Source organism: Bacillus rossius, chromosome 15, assembly GCF_032445375.1.
Source record: "Bacillus rossius redtenbacheri isolate Brsri chromosome 15, Brsri_v3, whole genome shotgun sequence".
In the NCBI taxonomy this organism is placed as follows: domain Eukaryota; kingdom Metazoa; phylum Arthropoda; class Insecta; order Phasmatodea; family Bacillidae; genus Bacillus; species Bacillus rossius.
In genome coordinates, this window is record NC_086342.1 from 4,306,297 (window position 1) to 4,332,881 (window position 26,585).

The window sequence follows — 26,585 nt, forward strand, 5'->3', positions numbered from 1 at the left end:
GACATCGTAGTGTAGGTGATGCGATTATGTAGTTTGAATGGTAAGTGATGTGGCGAGTGCAAACGTTAAATAAATGTGGCTTGGTTAATTGCGTATTTTTAATGATGAAGCCCTAGAGTTAACAAAACTAAAAAAAAATCTATGCTACAGTTAATAAAAAAACCTTTGCATTAAATTTTAAGAATGTTTGAATAACTAAAAATTAATTACCCTATTTCACGGCCCATGTAAATTGGATGATAAAAAATTTTACATGGCCTCGTGAAACATATTGTATATGTAGTGCTTTTACTTTATTGTAAATGTTTGCATTTTTTTCTCCTTGTTAAACGATCACTGTAGTGGATTAGTGGATAATCTTATCATTTTAATACTTCCATGGATGTACTGTGAATTAACCTTATCATTGGAAAGAGACTTGGTTATTAAAAATAAAGCATGAAATTTTTCTTTTATGGATCTATATCATCTCCAATATAGATTATGTTTCTGGATTAGATTCTGCTTATTCTGTGCCCATAGTTGAGAAGTCTTGATAGTTGGACCAGATATATTCAAAAATTATTCACCACATTCCCCTTTCACAAACAAGAAGAATATCGTTTGTTCAATCAAAAGACAATCATTCAACTGAATAATTGAATACGTACGTCGGGACAAGATTATATGGTCTTATTTCAGGTCAATTACTTTTTTTAAAACAGGCGGTGTTTTCATTTTTATTTTTATAAATTTTTTTAAATTATAAAAATAGTGTATTATTCAACAAAAATATGAAACTAAAACATTTCTTCTTACATATTCCACCAAAATAGTCTCATTATGACTGACACATGATGCACTAACATAATAGAATCATTAGTAATAAAAAATAAGCACATCTAGAACAACTTCTCAGGTAAAATAGAAACAACTTTGCAAATTTATGTGTGTTTGAAAAATGTCCCAACATCATTAATGCAAAAACATGTTATGTACTAATGAGATGCAAGATCAACAGTTCATACATTTTGATAAAAAAAAAAAAAAAACATTTGAAATAAATTACTTTCAATTAATTTACTATAATTAAAATTTGTTTGGGTAAATCTGTATTGTACGGATTAGCGCCAAAAAAAATCGTACAAATATGAAATAACTTTCATTATATGCTATCTTACGTCCTCTTTTCAGAACCGCCTGCGGAGATAAAAAATTCCAATTACTTTTGGAGATATCGAATTTTTTAATATTCATTTTTTGGCGATTTTTTTTAAAAAAAAATTTAAAAATCCGAAAATACCTTTATTCTGTGCTCTTTAACTTCCTCTTTTAATTAAACCTGGCGGAGATCAGAAATTCCAAATACTTTAGGAGATATTGAATTTTTTAATTTCCTTTTGTGCACTGCTGCGGCGTTGAGCGGGAAGCCTACGATTCACTCATCCTTCTGGACATACCCGAATACTCACGTTGGCAAGCCTTCTTTTCTTAAAATTAGCAAGAAGTAATTAAAAATACTTTAAAACACTGTGGATGGTTGGTTATATTAGGTAAGTATAGCTACATTAAAAAAACTGTAAAATCATTTTATGGTTGCTTAGCAAATAACATTTTAATATGTAGCTATCCAGCACTAGGAAACCGTTTACATGATTTCACAGTATTTTTAATGTAGCTATCCTAACCAAATCAACCATCCACAATGTTTTGAAGTATTTATAATGTAGCTAACAACCTAATTGACCATTAGTTTTCATGAGTTGCATATTTATTTACAATAAACAAAAAAAAACAAAAAACCGAAGATGCACGATCGGGCGTTTGCCTCTCGTCTGTTGAAAGGCTTGCCAACGTGAGTATTCTGGTATGTCCAGAAGGATGAGTGAATCGTAGGCTTCCCGCGTTTCACCATTGTTGCTTGTTTACAAGAATGATTTTTTTTTTTTTTCGCGACGTAGTTGAACGACTACATCACGTAAAAAGAAAATTACGTGAGTTCCTACTGTTCATCCTTTTTCCCGGTTTGTTAGGTCAGGTCAGCTACATTATAAATACTTTAAAACTAAACAACCATTAAAATTAATTTTTATTATTTTTAATGACCGTTCAGTTTCAAAGTATTTATACTGTAGCTGACCTGACCTAATCTACCTTTGTCCCGTTTTGTTAGGTCAGGTCAGTTACATTATAAATACTTAAAACTATACAAGTAAAATTAATTGATATTATTATTAATTTCCGTTTATTTTGAAGTATTTATCATGTAACTAACCTTACCTAATGGAAAATTTCTGTTATTTAGGCATTCACGCACACACGGCAAAATATAAAATGGCGTCTGTTGAATGATTACATAGGGCTTGTATTGCAAAATAAGAACGGCGATATCTCCAAAAGTAATTGGAATTTTTAATCTCCGCAGGCAGTTTTGAAAATAGGACGTAAAAGAGCATATAATGAAAGTTATTTCATATTTGTACGATTTTTTTTGGCGCTAATCCGTACAATACAGATTTACCTTTGTTTGTAATTTTAGTTAAGTTTTGTTAAATTGTTTATTGACTTTATTTTTCTTAGATAAATTTTGGTGTTTCATGGTGTTAAAGTGACATGCTTTATGGTGTTATTTCAGCGGTTTCATCACAATTCACCATGTAATCTCGTCCCTATTAATAAGACACCGTCACGTGGCTGTTTACGTTGCTTTCATCATATGTAAGGATACTTCTTATATGATAGATAAAAGTAAAAGATGAAAAAAATATGTTGTTTTCAAGAAGGTATGCAGAATTTCATTTGTGGAGGGAGGAAAAGAGGGATATATATAACAGTTTTCAGTGGCGTGGCCAGGATTTGTGTACGGGAGGGTGTTAAGAAGCATGCCCCTCCCCCTGTATTAAAGCCGGGGGGGCCGGGGGTTCTACCCCGGGAAAATTTGGATTTTAAGGTGTAAAATAGTGCTATTTCAGCAGTTTTCGGTACATACTTAAATTTAAATATTGTACTGGTAAAAAATTTTTTATTAATTTTTAATATGAAATTTGTTTGAGTGATGGATAAGAAATTTAAATGAAGATTTGGTGCTAAGAGGAGGGGGAGGGGGAGGGGGGTTTGAACCCCTAAAACACCTTCCCCCCCCTGTCTTCGCCCCTGACCGTTTCGCCCCTCGTTTTGATTTCGAAAAAAAATTGTTCCCCGCTCGTCGGCGGTCACGACCCACCAGGATGCACTCCTCGAGGTTCCGGGCGGGCCCCCAGTGGAACATGCCCGTCGAGTCGTACTTCATCTCCGTCTTCTCGAAGTCGAAGTCCTTGGCCTGGTCGTCGGCGATGCCCACCTGCAGCCCGCCGCCGTTGTTGGAGTTGCTGTTGCCGGCCGAGCTGCGGCTGGTCGGCCTGCAACAGCCGCGGTGCGCTCGTTCCCGCCCCCGCCACCGCTCCCCTGTGCAGGGAGACCCCGAGTACAAGACCGACGTAACTCACGAGATATCTTTACCACGAGCAGGGAAACATCATTATCTGGGCACCGCAAGACTATCGCTATATCATATCCACTTTCCACGGGGACTCGCGGCAAAATAATGCAGTGTTGCACTCTGGAAAACATTATATGGGAATGTGTCCTAGACTATGGCATCTTGAGTTGTGATAGTGCTGCACTGATTTTTGAGTATACGATAGTCTTGTACTCAGGGTGCGATAATGTCAACCAAAAATTCAAATAAAGAGAAAATAAATAGGCGGTCATTGATATCATATCGTTGCAGCCAGTAACAACACATTGAGCGTCTCGGAAAAAAATTGGTTTGCTCCGAGAGAAAAAAAAAAAAGGCAGCATATTAAAAATTAACGGCCCTGAAAAAAAAGATGGTAAAAAAAAACGGACCTAAACAAAGGGGAACTTTAATACAGTAATGACCTTGAAACAGACTGTCTAAATATCTAGCTCTAAAAAAAAAAGTTGAAAAATAGAACAAGTGGAATACAAGTTTACTTCGATTACACTCCATGATAAAGCAGAGCTAAAGTAATTAAGCTGAACCTTAGTTTTACCATGTGTACAATGAATAATGTTTTAAATCCTTTAAATAGTTTTTTTTTTATTTAAAAACAAATTTTAGTTACCATTAACGTAAGTTTTCAAATTTATTACATATTTAAGAGCATTTTAGTGTAGTAAGATTATATATATTTTTCAACCAAATTCTCTGAATGAGAAATAAAAAAAAAAAAAGGGGGAAAATCTGTTAGGACCTTGGCTAAACCAGCCTCAAATGGCATAACGAACCTTGGAAACAAACTATTTCTTCAAATATAAACTTTCAATTATAAACTACATTTTTAAATCAATTTTATAGCTGCCTTATGATATGCTTTTTCTTATCTTACAAAAACATTTACTTACTCTCATCATAAAAACAATTACATTAACATTAACACTGTGGAGGTGTGTGCACAAAACAGCGGACACTATACATGGAAGATAAATGTAGCAAAATTAGCATAGGTTAAGTGCTATAAATGAACGCTATAAGGGGTACTATGGGCAATAAGAGGTATTTTACGAGCACTCACTCACTTGTCTTTTAGTCAAGTGCAACACTATTTTCCACAACATTTTGGTACATGCAAGAGGCAACTATAACAGGTGAGGACAAATGCAAACAGCTGAATCATTTCAATCAGTTCTGCCAATGTCTGAAGCCATCAGAAGTTTTGACACCTCACTGAGGACGTATGCACAAACACATGTTCACACACACCAAATGTGTGTGTGAATATTCCACAAACTATTTTTTACTGATATTCGAATAATCCACTTTGAACACTGCAAATGTGTTTAGTAAATGTGAAATTTTGGTTTATGATGTCCATGTTTATGAGCCTACTGTTACAAAATAATGCAAAAAATATTAATTTTCATGGATTCCTTGAAAGTTTATCATATTTCAACCAAAATCTTTTAGCTCGTAAAATACTTCCTTCGCCATGACGAAATACTAGTTGCATTGTCTGGCCATTAACTAAACTAACGTTCCTAGCATGGAAGTGTTTCTGGGCAAACTCCTTGTTCATGCATCAAGGGCGAGTCGAGCGGGCGGCGAAAGTCGTGCCGCAAGTCAACGACTTACGTGGCGCAATGTGCAGTTGCAGCCTCAGGCAAAACTTCAATGCAGAGCCATGGTAAATGCAGGACAATGGTAAAATATGCACAAACAAAGCTTTTTATTCTGTTGTGAAAAAAAAAAAAATTGGCTTGAATTGTTTATCTCTCAATAAATTATAGCCTATATCTTGAGTGCAAATTTAGTGCATTCTGCATTGTGTTACATGCTGGTTTGAGTACATCTAAGCGGTTCAATTAACTAGCACGCGCCAATGAGAAACACCATGGTTAGCGAGAGGCCAACACAAAGTCCCCTCCGTCTCCGTAAAGTTTTGCCCAACTGCTGCAGATGGCAACTACGAACTGAACTGATCGGGTCCACTTCATACACATCAAAACAAGTTTAAAGATACGTTATGATAAAATATTACTACTTCCACAGCGAGTATACATCCTACCACACTCATTTAGAAAACATTCCTGGCCTCACACCAACTACATCTGTTCAACGATAAATTCAGAGATGAAAACTTGCAATGACGTGCAACACGCGTCGCAAACTCCCGTAAAACACATCGAAAGCAAAATGCAATGGGTACGGGCTATTTTTTTTTACCACTAACATTAAAATAAAAAAATACAAATACGTGACGTTCTGCTTGAAAAGGGTCAGGGTACATCGTTTACCGATACTACATACTGGGAGACCTCCACAAAACATCCACATCGCACACACGCATCATCGATACAACACACAAGGACAACATTGAGAAATAGTACACGATGTTCTACACACTTGCAAGACCCTACACAGCCGCTCCACAATCAGTGTGCGATACTCTGGATAAATGGCCAACGCTAGTCATTGTTTAGTACCTACTTATACATGGCAGGCGAGTGAGATTTGTCAGCTTTGTTTATACAAGTATGATCGACTTCTTTTTTAATTGCTTCCACAAGGATTTCATAACTCTCATACCCCTATCACCATCACAATACAGCAGCATAGTTGGGTGTTGATAATTTTTCTACAATTTGGGTAAGCAGTTTTAAACAACCTGGGATCCCAAAAGATAGAGAGAAAAAAATACTATTATGAATCTAACAGGATTTATTTGAGCTATCAGTTTGCTCTTTTTTTTGCCCTCAGCAATAAAAAAAATGTATGCCTATGCATTCAAAAACAGAGCCTGTAGCATATTGCAGATTGCAAAAATATTTATATCAAGTTAAAAAAAAAGTTGATTAGTTAGGCTTTACAGTTCTCTTGCTACAGAGAATAATGTTTAGTGCTTATACAAAATGTCATGAAATAAAATAAGCTAACAGCACCAGTTGAAATTTTTTTAAAAATAAAATACCAATTCTAAAATAAATACTAAGTACATAATACGTACTTGTATCTAACACAACTTTTTTTTTTATGTATAAGTCACCTTTTATTAACCTCATCCGATAGCTTAACTGACAATTCCAAGCACTGAAGGGAACCAAATTTTTTTTATAAAATGAGTAAACTTTTTAGCTTAATGATAAAAGTTAAACTATCCAGAAAAAAGGCAATCTAGTTTCTTATTGGCCCAGTGAAGAGTACGCGCAATGAACGAACTGCTGCAGAACGTAGAGCTAAAACACACTAAAAAAAAAACATTACGTAGACAAGTTCCACCTCGGAATAATCTGAAAACTATAAGACTGTAAACGTTCAAGAACTAAATTCTCTTAAAAAAATGTATGTTTTACGTAGATTCGTGTCTTCGGACAAGAAAATAGGAAAGGCGAGGCTCAAGTTGGAAGTATTTCAAGAAAATAGAAATGTGTGACAGAGGAAAGACGGAAAATAAAAAAGTTAGGTGCGATAGAATGGTATTGAGTCATGCTGTTTGCGAGAAGACAAGAGTAGCTGCAGTGTGTATGCCAGCCATAGTGGGTGTAAAAAATCTATTAAAATAAAATTGAGAAAACAAGTATCAAAGAGTATTTTGTTTCAGCATACGACAACGCATGAAGGAACACAAAATAAGCATTTAGAGATATCTAAGTCACAACAGCAATGCTTCTGAAATAGCTTTCAACATTTCTTCAATTTAAATGGTTTTGAGAGAATACCTTTAGTAACAAAAAAAGTTCAAGAATGAATCAACTAGTTAACACTATCGAACAAATTTTGTCATCACGAGGTTGAAATAAATTAAATAAATCTTGAATTTTGTTAAGTCATTTAAAATTTGAGCATTGTTTGACAAAGATATAAGCAGTTGTAGGCGGGTCCACAACATGAGACAAATTTCTACTTCTATCTCTTGCATAAATAAATATTTTAGGAGAGTGAGTTTAAGTCTACTAAGGCTGTGCAAATGTCACCAATTTTATGAAAGTAAAATTTAAAAAAAAAAAATATATATATATATATATATATATATATATATCATGAAAAGCTTCTTAATGTAAGATTACATTCAACAAAAAAAATTAAGATTGATCAAAATAAATTTACCCAGCAAAAACCCTGCCAGACTATACAAACCTTTAACTGATAATCAAATGTAAAATAAAATCACAAATACACCTATCCCTCACTTAGCACAACTACATTGTTTTTAAATTTTAAATTTGTTAAATTGTATTTAGCAACAAATAACTAGATTAAAATATTGAAAAATAATTTTTCAATAGCAATTATGTTACACATGTCTTCTGAAAGGCCCCACAGGTAAAGACCCTCGGTTGACCATCGTCTGAAAATTAATAGTACAACACACTACTGACCGTACTTTGAAGAAATGTTGAAAATAATACAAGTAATTATAGAAATAAATAAGTTTTACTGTCAAATTTAATATTCAAAATTAGTTTCTTATATCTATCTATAAGACTATAAAAATAAACTGAAAAATCTTCATCAAAACAAAATCATACAAAAGCTTTTTGGATATACACTGTACACTTAAAAAAAAATTTATCTTTTATTCAGAAAGATTGTTTCGAAAATTTAGAAGGTTTACTTGTTGCCAACTTGATAATTTTCATAATTTACCTCTATGTTTTTAAATTGCTATTTTGTGTAGATTACAATGCAAATTAGTTTCCCAAAACCCATGGGAAATAATTATGGAACTGCTGTTTATGAAGATAATTATGCTGAAAATTAAAAAAAGGAGAGGAAAAAATGTGATGTGAATGTATCTGCATTGTTTATTTACTGCTACTAAATATATAATTTTATATATTATTATAACATTACTTGTCCATTATAACCATACATGAGATAAATTTTTAGTAGGTTTATTTACTATATATCAATATTAGTTGTAATAACTACTGCTGATTTGCAAGTTACGAATATATAAGTTTCCTTTAGCTAAGAGGGTGTCTATTTACTTGAAGTACATTAAATGTTTTAGTGATAAATAATTCACAGCTAAGTTTTAAAGTATTGTGCTACTGTCATGCACAACTATCTGTGTGTTTATTTTATTGGCTGGGAAGATAAGTGAAGTGAAAACACTAATATTATGTACATACGTACAACATTCAAAATTATGGCAGGTTTATACTGTTTACCTTTCACTCCATCACGCTTTGAGTGACCGATTATCTGTGCATTTTAGTGTGAACATGTCGCAACGAAGGCGGCGCGAGACAGTGGAGGTCGAAGAGTGGGAGGAGACAAGCAGTGCTGACATCAACACAGAGAAACATTTACCACGTAACAGAGAACACTCGAACACTCTCAGTCTACAGGAAGCAAGAACAGTGGTGTGGCAGGGAGCCATTCAAGTGGCCAAACATTCAAGTGTTAAGTCACTTTAAGAACTTATTAAGTATTTTTAATTATAAAAACTGAATATTTATCAAACAGTAAAATACAATATTTCTTATAAATGGAATAACTTTGGAAGAATTTAATTAAAACCGTAAATAAACATTTCTAGCAGTTTCCACTCTAAAGTCAAAATGGCGCCAACCACAAAAATGCTCCACAACAAATTGGAGAAAACAAATACAACTGGTAATAAATACATAAACACACACTACATAAATAGTTTCAACAAGCATGCACTTTCCATCTGCTAGGAGGCGATGCAACTATTTCAGCAATGCTTAGCCAGCCATTTGCAGTAGCATGCCTACGGTAAATAAAAAAACAAGAGATGAAACAAAGTGAGGAGAGAGACAAAGAAAAAAGAGAGCGGATTTCCAACAAGAGGTTATCTAACAGACATGAGAGAGAGAGTGTAGAAAAGAGATGGAAGCATACATGAGTTTTTTTACTTCGTAGGCAAGGTGATAGCCAGCATAGCCCGCTTCCTCTTGAGGCCTGCAACGACATTAAACAGCACTGTTGCCAAGGGCTCCGGCCAATCACGTCGCTCGTCACCGCACTTCAGCCACCGCCGCCACCACCACCACCACACCTCGCGATGCCACGCCACGCTCTGGCTCAACTCACCACCCGGCCCACGGAACCGGAGAAACCTACATTTCGCAGTCTTTTCGGCAAGCCCCAACATTTATCCTCGCGTAACTTGGAATTTTTATTCTACGTGTCCCTCCCTACTGTGCCTGCTGACAGCTGCTACATGATGAGAGGGACATTAATATCAGCACCTGTCACTTTTTCCCTCGTTTTGTTTACCTACAATTTAAAAATTGTGGATTTTAATTTGAAATTCCAAATATAGCATATGTGCTGTATTTGGTTGATTGGTTAAGATACTGATAATTCTGAAACAAAGCTACTTTTCAAGAAATAAAATTAAAAATTACAACATGTTAGTAATTTGCCATTTAATGAGTGGTGTGCGGTTAGATGTAAATATTACAATTCTGAGATATTGTGGGAATGGTTTGCTAGGTTATGTTAGCTACAAAATATATATATTTTTTTAAATATTATGGACAATTAGTCAGGTTAGCTACATTTTAAAATACTTTCAATAACGTGGATGGTTGGTTAGGTTACAGAATCTACATTTAAATACTTTTAAAAGAGATGATGGTTGGTTAGGTTAAGTAAGTTCCATTAAAAATACTGTGGTTTGGAATTACACATTGAAATGTAGATAGTTAGTACTTTATAGTATGTACTCGTGTTTGTAATATAGCAAACCTTACCAAATACTCACACGACTTCACAGTATTTTTATTGTAGCTAACCATACAACAGTTGCTACCGAAGTTGCAAAAGTGAGCGGGTGAACTTCAATAAACTTCGGAACTGATCGGGCATCCAAGTTACATGAAGGTAAATATTTGGGCACGCTGAGAAGTCATCGTGCTTCGTAGGCTTCCCAACCGAACCATGCATAGCTGCGGTTCAACACACTGAACATCTCAGTTTATGAAAATACCTTCATTTAAATCAGAGTCAACAATTTTACAATCCTTTGAAAAAATTTTAACTGACAATTTCATCATTATTAAATAACTTTTATGATTTAATTTATTTAACTCAAGAGCACTACACTAGACCTGTTGTGACCAACCTGCGACTTGCGGCCATTTTTAGTCAAAAGCCTTGGACAAAGGCTCTCCATAACAGGATATAATTACTTGACTGATGTACCGAGTTGAAATCAAAGAATATAAACAATTCTGGCAAGATTTCTCTTTATAATTCATACTTTTCAAATGCTACAGATGAAAATTTTGGTTTAACTGATAGAATGCTCAAATGCATGTAGTCATGTAGTCATAAACCATCATTGCAAGGAAAAATATTTATTGTAGATACTTGAAAGACCACACAAGAGATGAATCAGCCCTCTAGATTTTTTTTTAATTTACTGCAAAGGGCTCCACCTGTCAAAAGGGTGGCCACCCTACATTTGACAAACAGATAATAATGCAACATATCTTTTTTTTTGGTGGATGCTTTGATTGTACTAATAAAATTGCAGAATAGTCACTTATTTTTTACGTACGTACATAACTGAATTTTTTTCCACGAACCTAGCTGCTTCAAACTGATACTCTTTCAAGTATGGACAGAGGTGTATTTTTTAAAAATAAAAACAATGAAGCCATACAAATTCCCTGGGATATTCAGACTATAAAATAAAAATTGATTACTAGACAATATAATAAAATAAATGTGGCTCACCGCCACAAGATGCCACTTTATCCAAACACAAACCACAAATAATTAAACACAATCATCTCTTTATTAACTTATGCATATTACTAGTGACCAGAAATGGTATTCACGCTTCTGAACTACTGAAGTTCAGAATATCATTAGCATCACACATTACATTTACAGATATCCCTTTCTGTAAGTATTAGAACTAAATATCATATTTAAAAATGAACTTTGAAATAAGTCAATACATTTGGTTACATTTCTTTGTATTCGTCCTTTTCCATCCTGTGACCAACTTGATCGTATTTTAAGTGCGTGCGCAGACAGGCAAAAACATTGCTGGCGCGACAAGTGCCGAGCTTCCAGCCACACTTACTTCGACGTGAGCAATCGCATCTGCGAAGCCGTTCTGCCGCTGGGTTGGTTCCTACCTGGCTTATCTGAGCACTTTAGGGATCACACAAAAAAAAAAAGGTTGAATACCCACAAACTTGGGAACAACAGAACATATTCACACCGCGGTACACACGTCATTACGTTGGCGAAATATCAAGGAAAATAGTTCCTCGACTAAACGTCTTGCAAAAATGTTCTGCGTCTGACACGACAGCTGACGCCTGTCTGCCGAGCCGAGACACCTCGGGGAAGTGGTGGTGGAGAGGGGGGGGGGGAGGGGGGGGACCAGCGTCGCAGTCCGACGAGAGGCAGTGTGTTCACCCGCTCGGCCTACCAGACTCTCGGGCACACCTGCACACACCTCCCTTCCTTCCTCACACCTTCCAATCCCAGTTCTGAGAAAACCTTTTAGTTTCGGAACACAAACTCCCCTTCCTTCACAATCTCATGAATCCACCAGCGTTTGTACACAATGGTAACTGCAATGAATAGTAGACTTGTTCAAATAAACACTGCGGTCAGTTTGGTTGTCACAAACGTCAGAAAGTAATGGAACAAAAATTATGGCCCCTACAGGTTAGTGTAAATAAGGTTTTTTTTTAATGCTAAACGTGTCTTTGAGAGAGCTGTTGAATGTTTAAAAATTGAAGTAAAGTGCGAGAAACATTTGATCAAATAGATAATGGCATTTTTAAATAAAAGGTCACATCCATCTCACAATCTCGCTGGCTAAGAGATGCTGTAGACTCCCCTGCTGGTTACATCTTCTTTTGACCTGCATTGGAGCACAATTTCGTCGCTTTCCATCAGGCGTTGTGCATAGATACAGTATGTAGCTAAACTCAACTAAGTACAATCCTCCCCCCCCCCCCCCAATAAAAAAACACCTGCAAATTCCCTGAACGATGGTCCTAAAAACAAACAAAGATTGACAGAGAGAGTATTAAGGAGAACTGCGTGGAACCAGGAGAAAATGTACACTAACCTTTACCAAGTTCTGTTATATCATGCGCAGGTTTATTCAAAATAACTCGCGATATACTAATACATAAACTCCAAATGGCTGTTACCATAAGACATACACATATCAATAAAGTCATTAACAAGTCCATTAAAATTATGCTTTATTATTTACCTAAAATACGCATCATTAATATTCAAGTATATATATTTATATTACAATACTTTTTTTCATGCTAAAAGGCAAAAATGGCGGCAGCTCAAGGAAAAAAATACCAAATATTAATCAATATAAATAATGCCTGGATTAAATTTATTCCCTAAACATCGGCCAGAACTTTTATGAGTAAAATCATTTAAATATTCAAACTATATTGCCTCCCTAACAAATCACTAAAGTCTCATAAAGTTCTATATTACATTGTAATTGTTACCAAATCATTTTTTTTTATTTGTAACACAGTAAATATTCAGTGTGCTTAACATATTTCCAAACTTGTGAACACGCAGAAAATAGCAGCTAATAGTTCTCTAATCAAGAGGGACTTGTGCAGGCATCAAAATGAAAAGTTATAATTCGTAATTGTCCAAAATTGCACAGCAATTTTAGATTAAAACGTGGACGTAATTCTTATCATAGCATTTCTCCTGCTCGGCCATGAATTTAAATACTGGGTAAAGTTCGACGTCCCACCTGTTTCACTGCAGTCCATCGGCTCCGGGGTAAAGTTGAGGCGAGCAATATTATATTGAAATATTTTGACTTACAGTTTCTCTCCTAAAAGACGTAAATTGCATACATTCTGCATGCATTGCCGTGATGTTGAAATGCAACAAAAACTATAACCGTCTATGCTATGGCCATGGCTGAAGACTTAACCGCACACTCCCGGCGACCGCTACTCAATTCGCCTGCGGTACGTGCTCGCATGCGTAGAGCTTGTCGCCCGCATGTTCACAGCTCCCTGGCCCGAATTCAACTCCCTCGCCGCTCCGAGCAGACACCTCTCATCCACTTCACATGCCATTTTTTTTATTCCTCAGCCTCACCATCTGTTTGGCCTCTGTTGCACCACTTAACAACAGTCAGAAACTAGCGCAGCACTATCGGCACTGTCCCAAACACTAATTAGTTTCTCATGCGCTCGCCGCAGCAGCTCGACTGGACGCAAGATAACTGACCACAAAAGATAACTAAAACAAAATCATTTAAATATCTGCGAACTTGCGAGACAGCTGCGTACATGTGGCAGCTTACATTCACCTACCTATTTGAGCTGCCGTGAATAAAAATATTAAAACTTGCAATAAAACCAATTACTGACTGAAACACAGTTTCATACTCTAAAATATATAACTAAAAAAAAAATTCGAACCAGAAAATTTTGTGGATTCGGCCCAGGCCACAATGCAAAGCCTAAAAAACAAACCTGGCATCATAATTTTAATAATTGAAAGAATGCACCATAACCCGGTGTTGCAAACACTCGTTATTTTGCATCGAATGCTTAATCCACGTTGTGGTAGTTTCGACGGTCACACTGGAAAATCACACTGTTCGGCGCCAGTGGCGTAGCCAGGATTTGTGTATGGGGGCTGTTAAGAAGCATGGCCCCCCCCCGTATTAAAGCGGTGGGGGGTCCGGGGGTCCTCCCCCGGGAAAACTTGGATTTTAAGGTGTAAAATAGTGCTATTTTAGCAGTTTCCGGTACTAAAATTTAAATATTGTAATGGATAAAATTTTTATTAATTTAAATATGAAATTTGTTTGAGTGATGAATAAGAAATTAATTAAATATTTGGTGCTAAGAGGGAGGGGGGTTGAACCCCTAAATCCCTCTCCCCCGGCTACGCCCCTGTTCGGCGCGCGTCCCAAACACACACGCGCGCGGCGCTGGGAGCGCCCAGTACCTGTACGTCTGCTGGCTGGGCGACGAGAGGTGGTCTGGCGTGCTGCGGTTCACGCTCGGCTTCACCTTGTTCACCTGCTTGGTGGAGTTGACCAGCGACGTGGGCAGGCCGCGGTGGTTCCTCATCACTGCGACACAGCACACCCGGCCACGTCCCGACAAGCACGCCTCCAGCAGCTCCGGACACAACACAGCGACGAGCACTCACGCTCGCGCAGCACGGCCGCCCGGCCACAACTGTCGCAAACCTAAACCCATTACTTTGTTTTATTCTTTGAAAAATTAATGCTGCCGTAATTGGTAGTGTGTAAATATAAAATGGGAAAAAAATATTATTAACAGAATAAAATCCTAAATAGCACAGGAACAGCAAAATGAAATGAATAAAATATTTTTTTTTTCTCCTTTTCAAATTCACAGAGATGTTTATAGCTATAGACCGGAAAAATTCGTGAATTCATTTCGCGATAGGCTAAAATACAAATTGTTATACCTCAGTGCTGCCTCTGCTATTGGTTCACAACTCACCTGGATGACTCTGGGCCAATTAGAAACACCCAACCAAAGCTTTATCGAATCACAGGCTGCTACGTTGGGACGTCACACAAGACAGCAGCCAATGAGTGGGTGGCATCTGACCGAGTGTACGTAGAACTGTGGAGTTCATCCTGCAGGTCATTGAACCCGCGAATTTTTCCGGTCCCTATTTATAGCTTAACTTCATTGCGCGAACATAATAAAAAAAAAGAAAATCATATTCGGTACAACCTAGTTGACGTAACGCATTTTCTTATTTTATTTAAATAAGTTCTCAAATGATGACACAGTAGGACGTTCAGAAGCTTTCGATTGGCTAAAAACTGGAAACGTTATCATGGTTTTTTTAATAAAGAAACACAGTTATTGGGCAAGAGTAAAACAAGAGAGTGAACTCGTACTTAATACTAAAACTGGACTTGTGTAAATGCTTAATATGATGTATGATTGCAGCTTGTTACATGGAATAACATGTAATTCTACTGTTGTATCAGGGGTTGATCCGGGATTGACTTCCTTGTGATGAGGGGGAAGGGGGGGGGGGGCAGAACAAGAGTTTGGACCTAGTATAATACCTGTTTATTACATCAGGAGTCATATTAACTAGTGAATATTTTACACTTCTGGGGAAAAGGAAAAAGGGGGGAAGGGGGGGAGGGGGGGGGGGTTCTGGATCCACTCCTGGTTGTGTGATACTGAGTGGTGTTACTGAAATACTAATGTTGATCTCGACAGGGCCTTTACAGGAATTTCACAGTCAAGTTTGCATTGGGTTGCATCGTGTTTTTCAGAGTCAACCCTTTTGAGTGAATCGCACAAAATGCTACAAATGCAGTAACTACGACCATTTTCGTCTTTCAAAAGGAGTCAAAATTCTCCATTAAATCTAAAGGTCTAGTTCTAAATCTTCTCAAACTGAATTCGGAATGGCTCTAGTGCTTTAGGGCAATCAGAAAATCAAATAGATTTTCTGAAACATGATATATTTCTAAAAAAAAAAATGTTTTGCATACAAAAATTCATTAAATTTTAATATCATTAAGTTGTTTTGGTGTTATTTAAGTTTAACATCATTAAGTTTTTTAGTGTTATTTAAGTTTAACAACTAATGTCACGTGTGCATGCCCTCGCCTCCCCTTGCTGCACCCTCCTTCCTACATCCCCTGGCGGCCTGGGTATCCCGTGTGGAGTGGCATGAACAAGCGTTGTTATGCTGGATGCTTCGAGCCCAGGATGTTGCGACACGTCACGATCACTCCAGTCGGTTCCAGAAAGGCTGCCGAGGGCATGAAAGCGGCGACGCCGGCCTCCTCGGGAGTTCCGAGAGTCCAACAGGCGAGCGGAGTGAAGTGCCAGTTCGGGCGAGGAGGACGAGAGAAACAACCCCCCCCCCCCTCAACCCTTAGCGAGCGGCGCGACGCGGAGCGACGGGGCTGTGCGTGTGTGAGCGAGTGGCACGAGATTCTTGTGTGCGGACAGGCGCGTGGTGAGGGGCGAACCACCGGTGAGCCTAGCTCCAGCGAGGACTTCACAGGTACTTAGTGATTTGTGAACAGACATTAAATGTGTTGATTTAATTAGTAACGTAAATATTAGTAGCAAATAAAAATTTATAAAATTAACTGAACTATCCTTATGAATCTGTTTTCCCCACTCATAACAATAATTTTTTTTTTTAATTAAACGTGCAACTATCAGTTTAAGTTCTTTAATAGTGTGTGAAATGCTTTCCAATAAAAACTTTCAACTTCACTGAATTCAATAAATTATTTGAAAATTATAATTTGACTGTACTCAATTTATAAAAGGTTATAAATTGTGTCCATCTGTCTGAACAGTTAACTGATACAGATATTAGCCAAAATAAGCATCATAATTGGCTAAAATCAAGCCAACACTCTTTCATTAAAATTTTTATAATTTGCTTTAATTCACAGAATTTTTGATGATCAAGTTGCAATGGAAGAAAGCTACTTTTATTACATTACTATTACTTTACTATATTATATTACTACAGTACTCTTATTTATAGGCTATTCCAATAAATTTACTCAGTAAGTCTCTTGTATTTTATGTAATCGGGTATTTAATAAATGTTATTTCAGAAAGGTAAAAAAGTTAAATAAAGGTTTTGTAGCTACAGCTCGCAAACAACATTTAATATATGTATTTTACTAAAAAAAAAAAAAAAAGTGTGAGAGTCTTTCGGTACTCGCCAGAGATGTATAACATCTAACCTCGGTAATTGGCAAATACTTGAGTTCTCGTGTTGCAAATACACTTTTAATACGAAACTCTAACACAAAATGCAACTTAGAATTCTTTAACATAATGCTGAGTGTGATAAATATGTACGCAAATTGTGTTTTCAACTACATTTCTTGACGCGAATCACACGTAGTTTCCACACCCGCCGCTATAATTCGTTGCCGGAGCAGCTTCGTCAACTATCAAATCATTCCTATTGCAGAATGAAATTTTTAACATGATAATGAAACAGCTCCGATAAAATTGGAAAAGACCAATAAATACCAAACTCCGGCTTTGTACTGATTTTCGACAAAGAATTTCATTAAAATACTGTTTACATTCATTAAGTAGTTGATACTATAGTCTAAAGTTTCTTTTTGACTTTGTGAATTTTGGTTTGTGCCACGCGCCACAGACGGCAACAACGTGGTTACACATTTCATTCCACTAAAAATTACTCCAGCCGAATGCCACATACCGATAGCCAAGATGTTACACATCAAAAAATGCTCGAGAGATTTAGTGATGAAATAACAGGAACAGACCTTTTAACCAAATAAAGAAATAAAAAAAAAACATGTGAGCAAGACTGAGGCGTAAGGCAACCCTCAGTAAACATGCTAGTAATTTGTTTAAGTAAGTCCAATGTAGGCACTTTTTTTTTAATGATTCAGTTACTTTTAAATGGATACTTAAAAAGTAAAAACTTGCAAACCATGAACTTATTATAAAAAACACAGAAGCTAATTCGTGTGTGTTACAGTCACAAACTTGTTTGCAACCTTCCTGACGGCAACACTGGTGTTCACTTACTTGCATCGTCCTTCTCTCGTCCGACTTCACCTGGAAACAAAACAAACTTCATGAGGCCGTGCAAGGTTACGAAAGCACGTAACCGTGTATTTACGAGAGGAGCCCAAGTTTGACATCGCCTAACACAAAGAGACTGCCCTCCGAGAATTTGACATGTAACCGATGGATTTTTCAGCTTGGAAATGACACTGTATTGAACTTCCTTCTCACTCATAATTTTTTTTTTTTTAAACAATGACCTAATGTCAGAAGTGGACTATTTTACTAGCACTGCATGGTTAACGTATGTTTAGCTATCACTGCAACTAGTTTTCAAAACACCGACTATTAGTAAACACTGGTTAAAGTCAAATTTCAATGAGCTCCGACATACCAGAAATGTCTTCATGCAAATTTTAGTTAATTAAATGAGAATGGACCAAAGAAAAACTACAGACCCTTAGTTCAAGTACCAAAAAATACCTACAGCAAGCGGAGTTTACCCGTAACGTTAGAAAGTAGATACCCGAAGTAAAGAATCAAGCTCACGATGTGAAATATTACATGAAATTTTATGAAATTCTCTTTGGACCATCCAATAAACACAGTTATTATATCAAACACAAAACAAATGCTAAACTAAAAACATCACTGCAAACAAACACATGCACACTTCATCTAAACAGTGTTACTACCCATTATAACTTTTTGGAAAAAATGTGAGAAATGAAGGTAATACTACATACAAAATCATACAAACAAAAACTAAAACAAAAATATGCATATTTCTTCAGAGGTCTGAAGCCTAGTACAAACACACCCCTCCTTGCACCAGAAAATGCACACTGGGTACACCTCCGTTTGTGGAAAATTTAAGCAGTGTGGTTGGCCAATGAACACACCAGAAAAAAAGTACGTCATACAGATGGTTCTATAGCCATTGGTTTTCACATGTAAAAATTAATCAGAGTATTGTTTCAGTTATTACTACTTATACGTTCTTTGAATGATTCTTGCAATCAACGAAAATCTTAATTTTGGACATATGCCATTGCTATGTTGTACTGTACGTCACAGAGAAAACCAGAAAAACGAACAAAGAAAATGTAAATACAAAAAAAGCACAGAAAAAGAGCCAAAATCAGCTGATGTAAACTTTTAGTTGTATATACAGAACAGAGAATTCAGGGGACGGAATAAGTCGAAAATATATCACAGCAGAGCCCCAAATTTCTGTGATGACAAACCAATGCAGATGGAACAGTCTAACATCTGCCTGCTACAAACCCCCCTACTGCAATAATACTTCAAGGATCACATGAATTTAATAATGTTTGGAATCTTGTGTCCTGTGTATTATCCATTATATTTCTTGCGTACTACATATAACTAGACAGAGTACAATTTCTCGTTCACCTTTTATTTTTACTTTTGTGACCAAGAAAGCATCTCGTGTGTAACAAAATAGCATGTAAGCACAATCTGTAAACAAATATGTCTTATTAAATCATTTATATTACAATCATAATTTTTAATAGTTTATATCAACAAAAATAATAACTGTGAACTAAACATTTTGAAATATATAAATCTGTACTACATGGAAAAGTGTAATTTTTTACAGCAAAATCTCACAGAGCTGATGAACTACTATGGAAAATCTGATATTTTACACTTTTTCGTTCCAGAGAAAAATGGAAATAAAATAGATAGGCAAAGCCTATTATTAGCATAGCACCAGTAAAAATACTTAACCGTTGGAACTATACACACAGTTCATAAAGAATAATTATGAATAAAACTCTTGGATCTACAATGCAAACTGTGTTAATTTCAAACAATACATACTTTGTATTAAATAAGAGATCTTTTTTAAGGCTATTCTTTCCCATAAAATGTGACTTCGCATATTTGGTCCCGAAAGAAACCTAGAATAGAAAGGTAAAAAAAAAAGTTCAAAATTTCTTTAAAAATTAAATGTCTTTTACATACAAAAAAAAAAGCCTTTCATGCTACATAAAAAAATTAAAAAAAAAAACCAGAAAATTTGGACAGTTGAAATATTAACAACATATAAATGGCAAAATCCCAACTACACAAAGACAATACATGCGAAAGAACAACATTTACAAAGTTTTTTTTCCCCCGACATTATGAAATTAACTTAGAATTTGAAAATACCATTATTTTCTGAAAATGTTGCAACTTTACAGTACGAACACAAATGGGGCTCATAAAATATTTAAAGTTATCACTTATTTCACTTAAAACTACTGCTATTTATTATATGCAATACCACATGACTACACCTATGCCATAGCTACATAAAAATACTAGTAGTAAACAAAAAATATTGTTATGCACTTTTTTAAATCAGGGTTATTTAAGGAGTAGTTCTTAACCAAATAAAACTATAATATGAAGAAAATAATATTTTTTTAAATACTACAAATGCTTTCAATTACTACTTGAAACATTGACATAATGTTAGGGACATGGAACATTGCAATACACGTGAAATTATTCCATGTGTTTGCCTCTATAAATTTTCACAATTTTTTTTTTTAATATCACACTTAATAAAAGCAGGTATGTAAAGTTATGACTGCTCTTTTATTACAGCATTTCATCAGTAAAGAGTAAAGAATTTTGTTTAGCACTAAAATAATTGTGTTATCTGGTTATCTATTTTCTTTAGCTTTATGTTTGGGTGAACCCCTAAGGATGGTTCTCTTCCAAAATATTCCTCCGTATGATTATATCTCCAGCTCTATACGCTGCCAGCAACCACAGGAGTTTTCCCGGCCCCTTCACGAACGTCTCCCGGTTGGTACGAGAATAAGCCAGAGCGTTCCTCTGCATCGATATACTGGCACAGATGTCCCCCAGCATTCCGCACTTTGGAGACGTGCCGACTGCCAACTCGAAACCAAAAAAATCTCTTGGCGTCGTATCGCACTGAGTATAGGGATACTAGCGATCCGCCCCGGCTTCGCACGGATGCAATCTACTAATGTGCATAATTTATATTTAATAAGTGAGTACGTACTTATAAGTATCAAGTATTCTCGTAAGTGTCCAGCGTTTTCAAATTTAATTTACAGATAAATAAAAAGCATGTATGATGTACTGACAACCTATCTACCTGATTTCAATGATAAATTAGAAAGGTATAATAGATGAGCAGACAAAAATGATTATATACCTATTAAATAACATTGTGCTAAAAAGCACAGTTTGATGGATAGCATATGATAAGATGTAAAGGTCAATTTTGATCTAAATTAAATTCCTTAAGATAATTAACATATTTAATTGGATACGGATTAATACAATGTCGGTAAAACTGCTGTGCAATTAACTAATTTTTTTTAAACCAATGTTGAAAGAGTTTCAAAGAATCACTAGTAAAAAAAAAAGGAAAAGAGTACAATATAGTAAACCATATTAATTAAATAATTATTTATATCACTTTCTTAAAAAAAATTTTTAAATTATGAGAAAGCTGCAAGAAGTTAGCTGCTTCCCGTAACTTCTCCACTAACAATGAATTGCAATGTTCCTGTGAAGCTGGGGTTATCGCAGGGTAAGCTGCTACCACTAACGCCATGGTCTCAGCAGAGTGGGACAAAAAGAACCATCGCAACTGTGCACAGGAAGTTCAGCACAGATTTGCTCCGCAAAAACAAACGTTCGCTAGCCGACCTGCAAGCGTCGCCCGATCACAGCCTGTTCGCACGGGAAGGAAAACCATCCGAGATCAAAAGGCAGACAGCGTTAATCTACACAACACACTTTTCTCCTTGATACAGGATCTGTTTACATTTGAAAAAAACAAAGAATAGTTTTTCTTTCACGAAATAAAATTAATTAAAAATCAAAGCTAACTCATTGCTCCGAATATGAAGGAATCCTGCAGGCCAACTATGAGGTTTGTCAGTCACCACTTTTCCAAATAAAACTGAAAAAAAAAAATTGTGTTTTTAAGAATATTTGAAATAAAATAACCAAGTGAAAAACAAAGAAAAAAACTAAAAAAATAGCTTGCGAATGAATTGTATAAAGAATTTGAACTGCGTCTGCAGAGAGTGCGTTTCTCGTCGGGAGGGAGTGGAGTGAAGCAGGGCTGGTCTCTTTCGGGCGTGGCAAGTACCTCGCACGTGCACCTTCTTGGGCAACTCGGGTGGGGTGAAGGTGGGGGGCAGGTGCAGCTCATCTGCAAGCAAGAAACAAGCACGCACCCTCCGCTACAGCCTCCTTGGCCAGGCTGGCAAACTTTGGCACCACGCGCCGGCCCGAGGCCTCCCCCCCCCCCCCCCCCCCCGACACGCTACGCCGTCTCTACTTGCGATTCACTGACGACGTGCATGACACTTCAACAACACACGCTTACTGAAGTAACAATTAATTATTTTACTGCATAAGTGCCAACAAGAGTTTAGTGACAATCTGAACACTTGAAAAGTAAATTTTCTTTTCAGCATCAGAAGAAAAATACAAAGGTAAGCTAAACAGAGATGAAATCCTTACCATGTTTCCACCACAAAAAAAAAGTTACAATTATAAGTAACTGAAATAAAAATTACTTCTAAATTACATTATAATATTTTCTCTTTGTTTTAATAAAACCAACAAATTATTAAACTTTTTTTTTTACCCTAAAAACTTTGATTCTAAGTACATCCAGTGTTTATAAATACATATGCAATGCCTCGGTAATGTCTGGATGTAACGCACGATAGTACACAACCATTTAAAACTAACATATTTCAGTTTGCAATAAACTGGGCAATATCCATACAAACCTGCTAAATATGTATAAAAACTAAATTACAATGCATTAGTACACCTCCACTACACATTAAATAGGTTAGCACACACAAAAAAAAAACATTTTTCTACTCACAGCGATTAATTATCAATACCTACAGAGATACTAACATACTCCCACAAATGTTCTACAAGTCCCAACCGGTGCAGTGAACATCAATCAAAAGTGCACAGTACGTACACACAGCTTCCAGAATTCCCAGTTCATGCTCTCACAAGCAGCACTAGTTTACCATGCTTGGTAGCAGTACCCGAGCTCGTACGAGGTTAGCGACGCGTGGGGCCCGCTCGAGAGCGTACGACCCCAAACACACACAGAGTTCATGCGAATGCTCTAGCAAGTGGCGAGTCACGTGAATGCAGCGTGTGAACAACGAAGCGGGCCGCCACAACGCCGCTGCAGTCACAACGCTGCGTTGTGCCTACGGCCCTACGCACTCCGGGCACAAGCAGCGAACATGCGCGGCATACTACAGCGGGACGAGAGAAGATACAGAGACAAGAGAGAGAGAGAGAGAGTCGGACAGGGATGAAGAGACAATGAGATGTAGGAAGGAAGAGAGAGAAAATTGTCCTGGGAAGGACATCCAACCAACACATGTTCTCCACAATCAAACATTTCTTCCGCTACGTAAAGTCGAGAGTAAGGTTTGGATCGCCCGGGAAACTCGTCTCGGCTTTGCATGTTCAAACCTTCAGGTTTATCAACAAAAGCTAAATATCGCACTGCTAAAGCTGCTCACACTCCAGTGATTTCATTTTATTTTACACTAGAGATGTCATGATTAGTAACAGTTGAATTCATTCAATTTAAAATAACCTGGATAACTGTAGTGAGGCATCTCATGTGAAAATGTATCTCACATTTTTAAAACTCAAAAAATATTTAAACTGTAAGTTAAAAACTTTGAACCAGAACTTTAAAATACTTAAGTATAATCAAAATAACTTTTCAAGGATACAGACTAATAAGCAATCTGAAAATAATTAGGCTCAACCAATATCAATAAGAATATACTTTTTTTTAAATTCGAACAGTTAATTTTCACAGGAGCTGTCTCAATCCTGCAATCATAATTTTCCTCAACCATTAAAAAGGGAGTAAAACTCAAATATTAATGCTAATTTTGGTTATCAAATGAGGACACACTTGCAAAACCATGCAAACCTATAATGCCATATTACCTGCAACTACATAAGAAAACTAGTCAACTCTCGGTACCTCGGAATAGTGACGATTAAGAAAAGTTGTAACAAAAGAGAATATATATATATATATATATATATTTTTTTTTTTTTTTTTTTTTTTTTTAGTGAATGGTGGCACTCTGCCGTTAAAGCTAGTTTAACACTTATCAATTCGTCAGCATGATTAGCAAACCTCTTAATTCCACTTTTTGTCAGTTAATAATTTTTTATATATAAGGTTTCTCAGAATTCTGTTCCGCAAGTTCTGCCCAAGCCCCATAACTGAGAAATAATTCAATGGAACACAATTTCCATTTGAGCAAACCTCCTTTCCAAAGGTCTGAAGAAAAAATTAACAAACCTTGCATCTACAATCTCATAGGCGTTCTTTTATTTTTAAGATCAGATGGATTCTTTATGTAAACAGCTCATGTAAGTATAATTTTACAGTAGCAATACATGAGTGACTTAATGTGACGGATTGCTGGTTAATTTTGTTTTTACCCCCCTCCAACCTCCCCTGCCTGCCAATGCTCAAGTGTAATTGGTGTATTTGCATTTCAGATTACAATGCTTCCAGCACGGGTGTATTTTATGATTCCGCATTTTTTTTTAAATTTGAATAAAATATAAAATATTTTTTTGAACAATCGCAGACCACTAGTGTATTTTAGGGGGAAGGGTACAGGGGCACACATAAAATCAGAAATTTACTATTATGTCTTCACTAAACCAATGCAAGCAAAAACTGTATTTTAAAAATTTCATGTACTAAAACATGTTTAAAATTTTATAAGATTAATAAAATAGACAAAAATGCTATGAGGTAGAAAAGTAAACTTTGAAGCAACCAACAAAAAATTATTTTGTAATTAGGATTTTCAATAGCACAATAAATGCTGAAAAGGTAATAACTATCCTAAAATATGCCAATGGTTCCCAGACTAGATGTGTGTTTTAACCCGAGAACTTAAAGACATGGATGCATACCCTCACGAGGGTCAGGAGGGAGAGGGAAAGTCTACCGCCAACCGTGGGGGGCAGAGAAGTTGTAAATTAAGTGGACGGCCATTGTTTGCAAATGGGGTACGGCTCAATGGAAAACCAGCCAACACCCTCCATGCTGAAACGTACTAGTGACCTATTTCTCCCACCCTTCACTCGTATTGCCTTGTTTGCCACACGTCTATACAAACAATTAAGTTCCCATTTATATATGACTGCTAATTACAGCTGCCTTCCAATCATACTTTCCCTTCTGCGTTGTAGAAAAACCATAACTCCATCCGAGTTAGAGAGAGTTGATTGTGTAATTTTAGCATACGAAAAAAAGCACTAAAACTATGTGTTGGATAAATAAATACTTTCTAGGAATACCAATCAACTCCGAGTAACAATAGGTTAAAAAAATTAATTTCCCAACACTAAAATATGGGTTGGTGCAATTTATTTTGGCTAGAGGATGTCTTGGAACTTAACCACAAAAAAATTACCACAAAGCATTCTCACACACAGTTTAACTACATACTAGAAAAAACTACCAAAGAAAAAAGTTTAGGGTGAATTATGTTGATTGTGGAGACCATTTATATTTTTAAAAAAAGTTTTTTTATTATATACATAATTTATTTTTTACTTTACCCAAGAAATAAGCTTCAAAGTTAAGTGAGCAAACTAAAATAATGGTTAAAATAAACAGATGTATACAGATACAGGAATTCCGAAAGTAAATAAAACAAAGAAACACGCAAAACCACAGGAAGCTGTAAATATATTTCTCTCGAGGACATTGATCAGATATTTAGGCAGCAAATGTACTTCCGTGACACAAGTTAGCCACAGAATATCTGACCACTGTCTCCGAGAGCAGGAACAGTGCAACACGCACACTCGGCCTAACTTACTTGCAAAGAGGTAATCCTCGTCGGCTATTGTACAAGAAGAAGTTGAAGAGCAAGAAAAAAAACAAACAAAGAATATGGAGTAGTAATGTTAAACCAAAAGAGCAAAGACATCAAAGAGATATTTTTATAAGGAGACAAACAATATTACTAGACGTTTTCATTACTACAAGCTTCTAAACTGTTAGTTTCAACTTTTCATTAAACACAACACTGAATTAAACACATTTACTAAAACTCTGAACTCTCAAATGTTTGCTACTAAATATAAGGCTTACTAATGTATTTCAATTACAAAATACAAAAAATAACAAGAAATATATAATTCCGCTTACTACCAGAAAATGGAAAATCACAACTATATTTTTACCACTAAGTGCACACAAAACAATTTCAGAGCTAACTAATTAGTTAACATTTAAAGTTATAGCAAGCCATTCTTTACTTGAAGAAATTTAACTGTAATGTCAAAATAGCTTTAAGTAGAATGGGTAAGTCATCATGAGCCACTATTCACCTACAGACAAACAGACAGTTTGAGTCTACATCAGTAACAACTGTGCTGGATAAAGCACTGTGGAGAATACTGCTCAAGTTGTTTGGCTACTTGCAGACGGACACATACCGTGTCCATTTCAGAAAAAATCT

The 26,585-nt window shown here is 36.1% G+C and overlaps 1 protein-coding gene across 21 annotated transcripts in view; it reads right to left on the reverse strand.

Annotated features, from left to right (window-relative positions):
- Nucleotides 1–26,585, reverse strand: part of LOC134539349 (calcium-activated potassium channel slowpoke) — a 223,340-nt gene that overhangs the window by 33,913 nt on the left and 162,842 nt on the right. For 8 of the 21 annotated variants that reach the window (XM_063381318.1, XM_063381322.1, XM_063381311.1 and 5 more), the window contains 3 exons: nt 18,040–18,069; nt 14,441–14,567; nt 3,203–3,377 (listed from right to left, as the gene is read on the reverse strand). In XM_063381318.1, coding sequence (XP_063237388.1) covers nt 3,203–3,377; nt 14,441–14,567; nt 18,040–18,069 — 332 coding nt within the window. Of the gene's footprint in view, nt 1–3,202; nt 3,378–9,349; nt 9,410–14,440; nt 14,568–18,039; nt 18,070–22,171; nt 22,235–26,585 lie in introns of all 21 variants that reach the window. The other 13 variants (XM_063381306.1, XM_063381314.1, XM_063381313.1 and 10 more) reach the window with 3 other exon arrangements.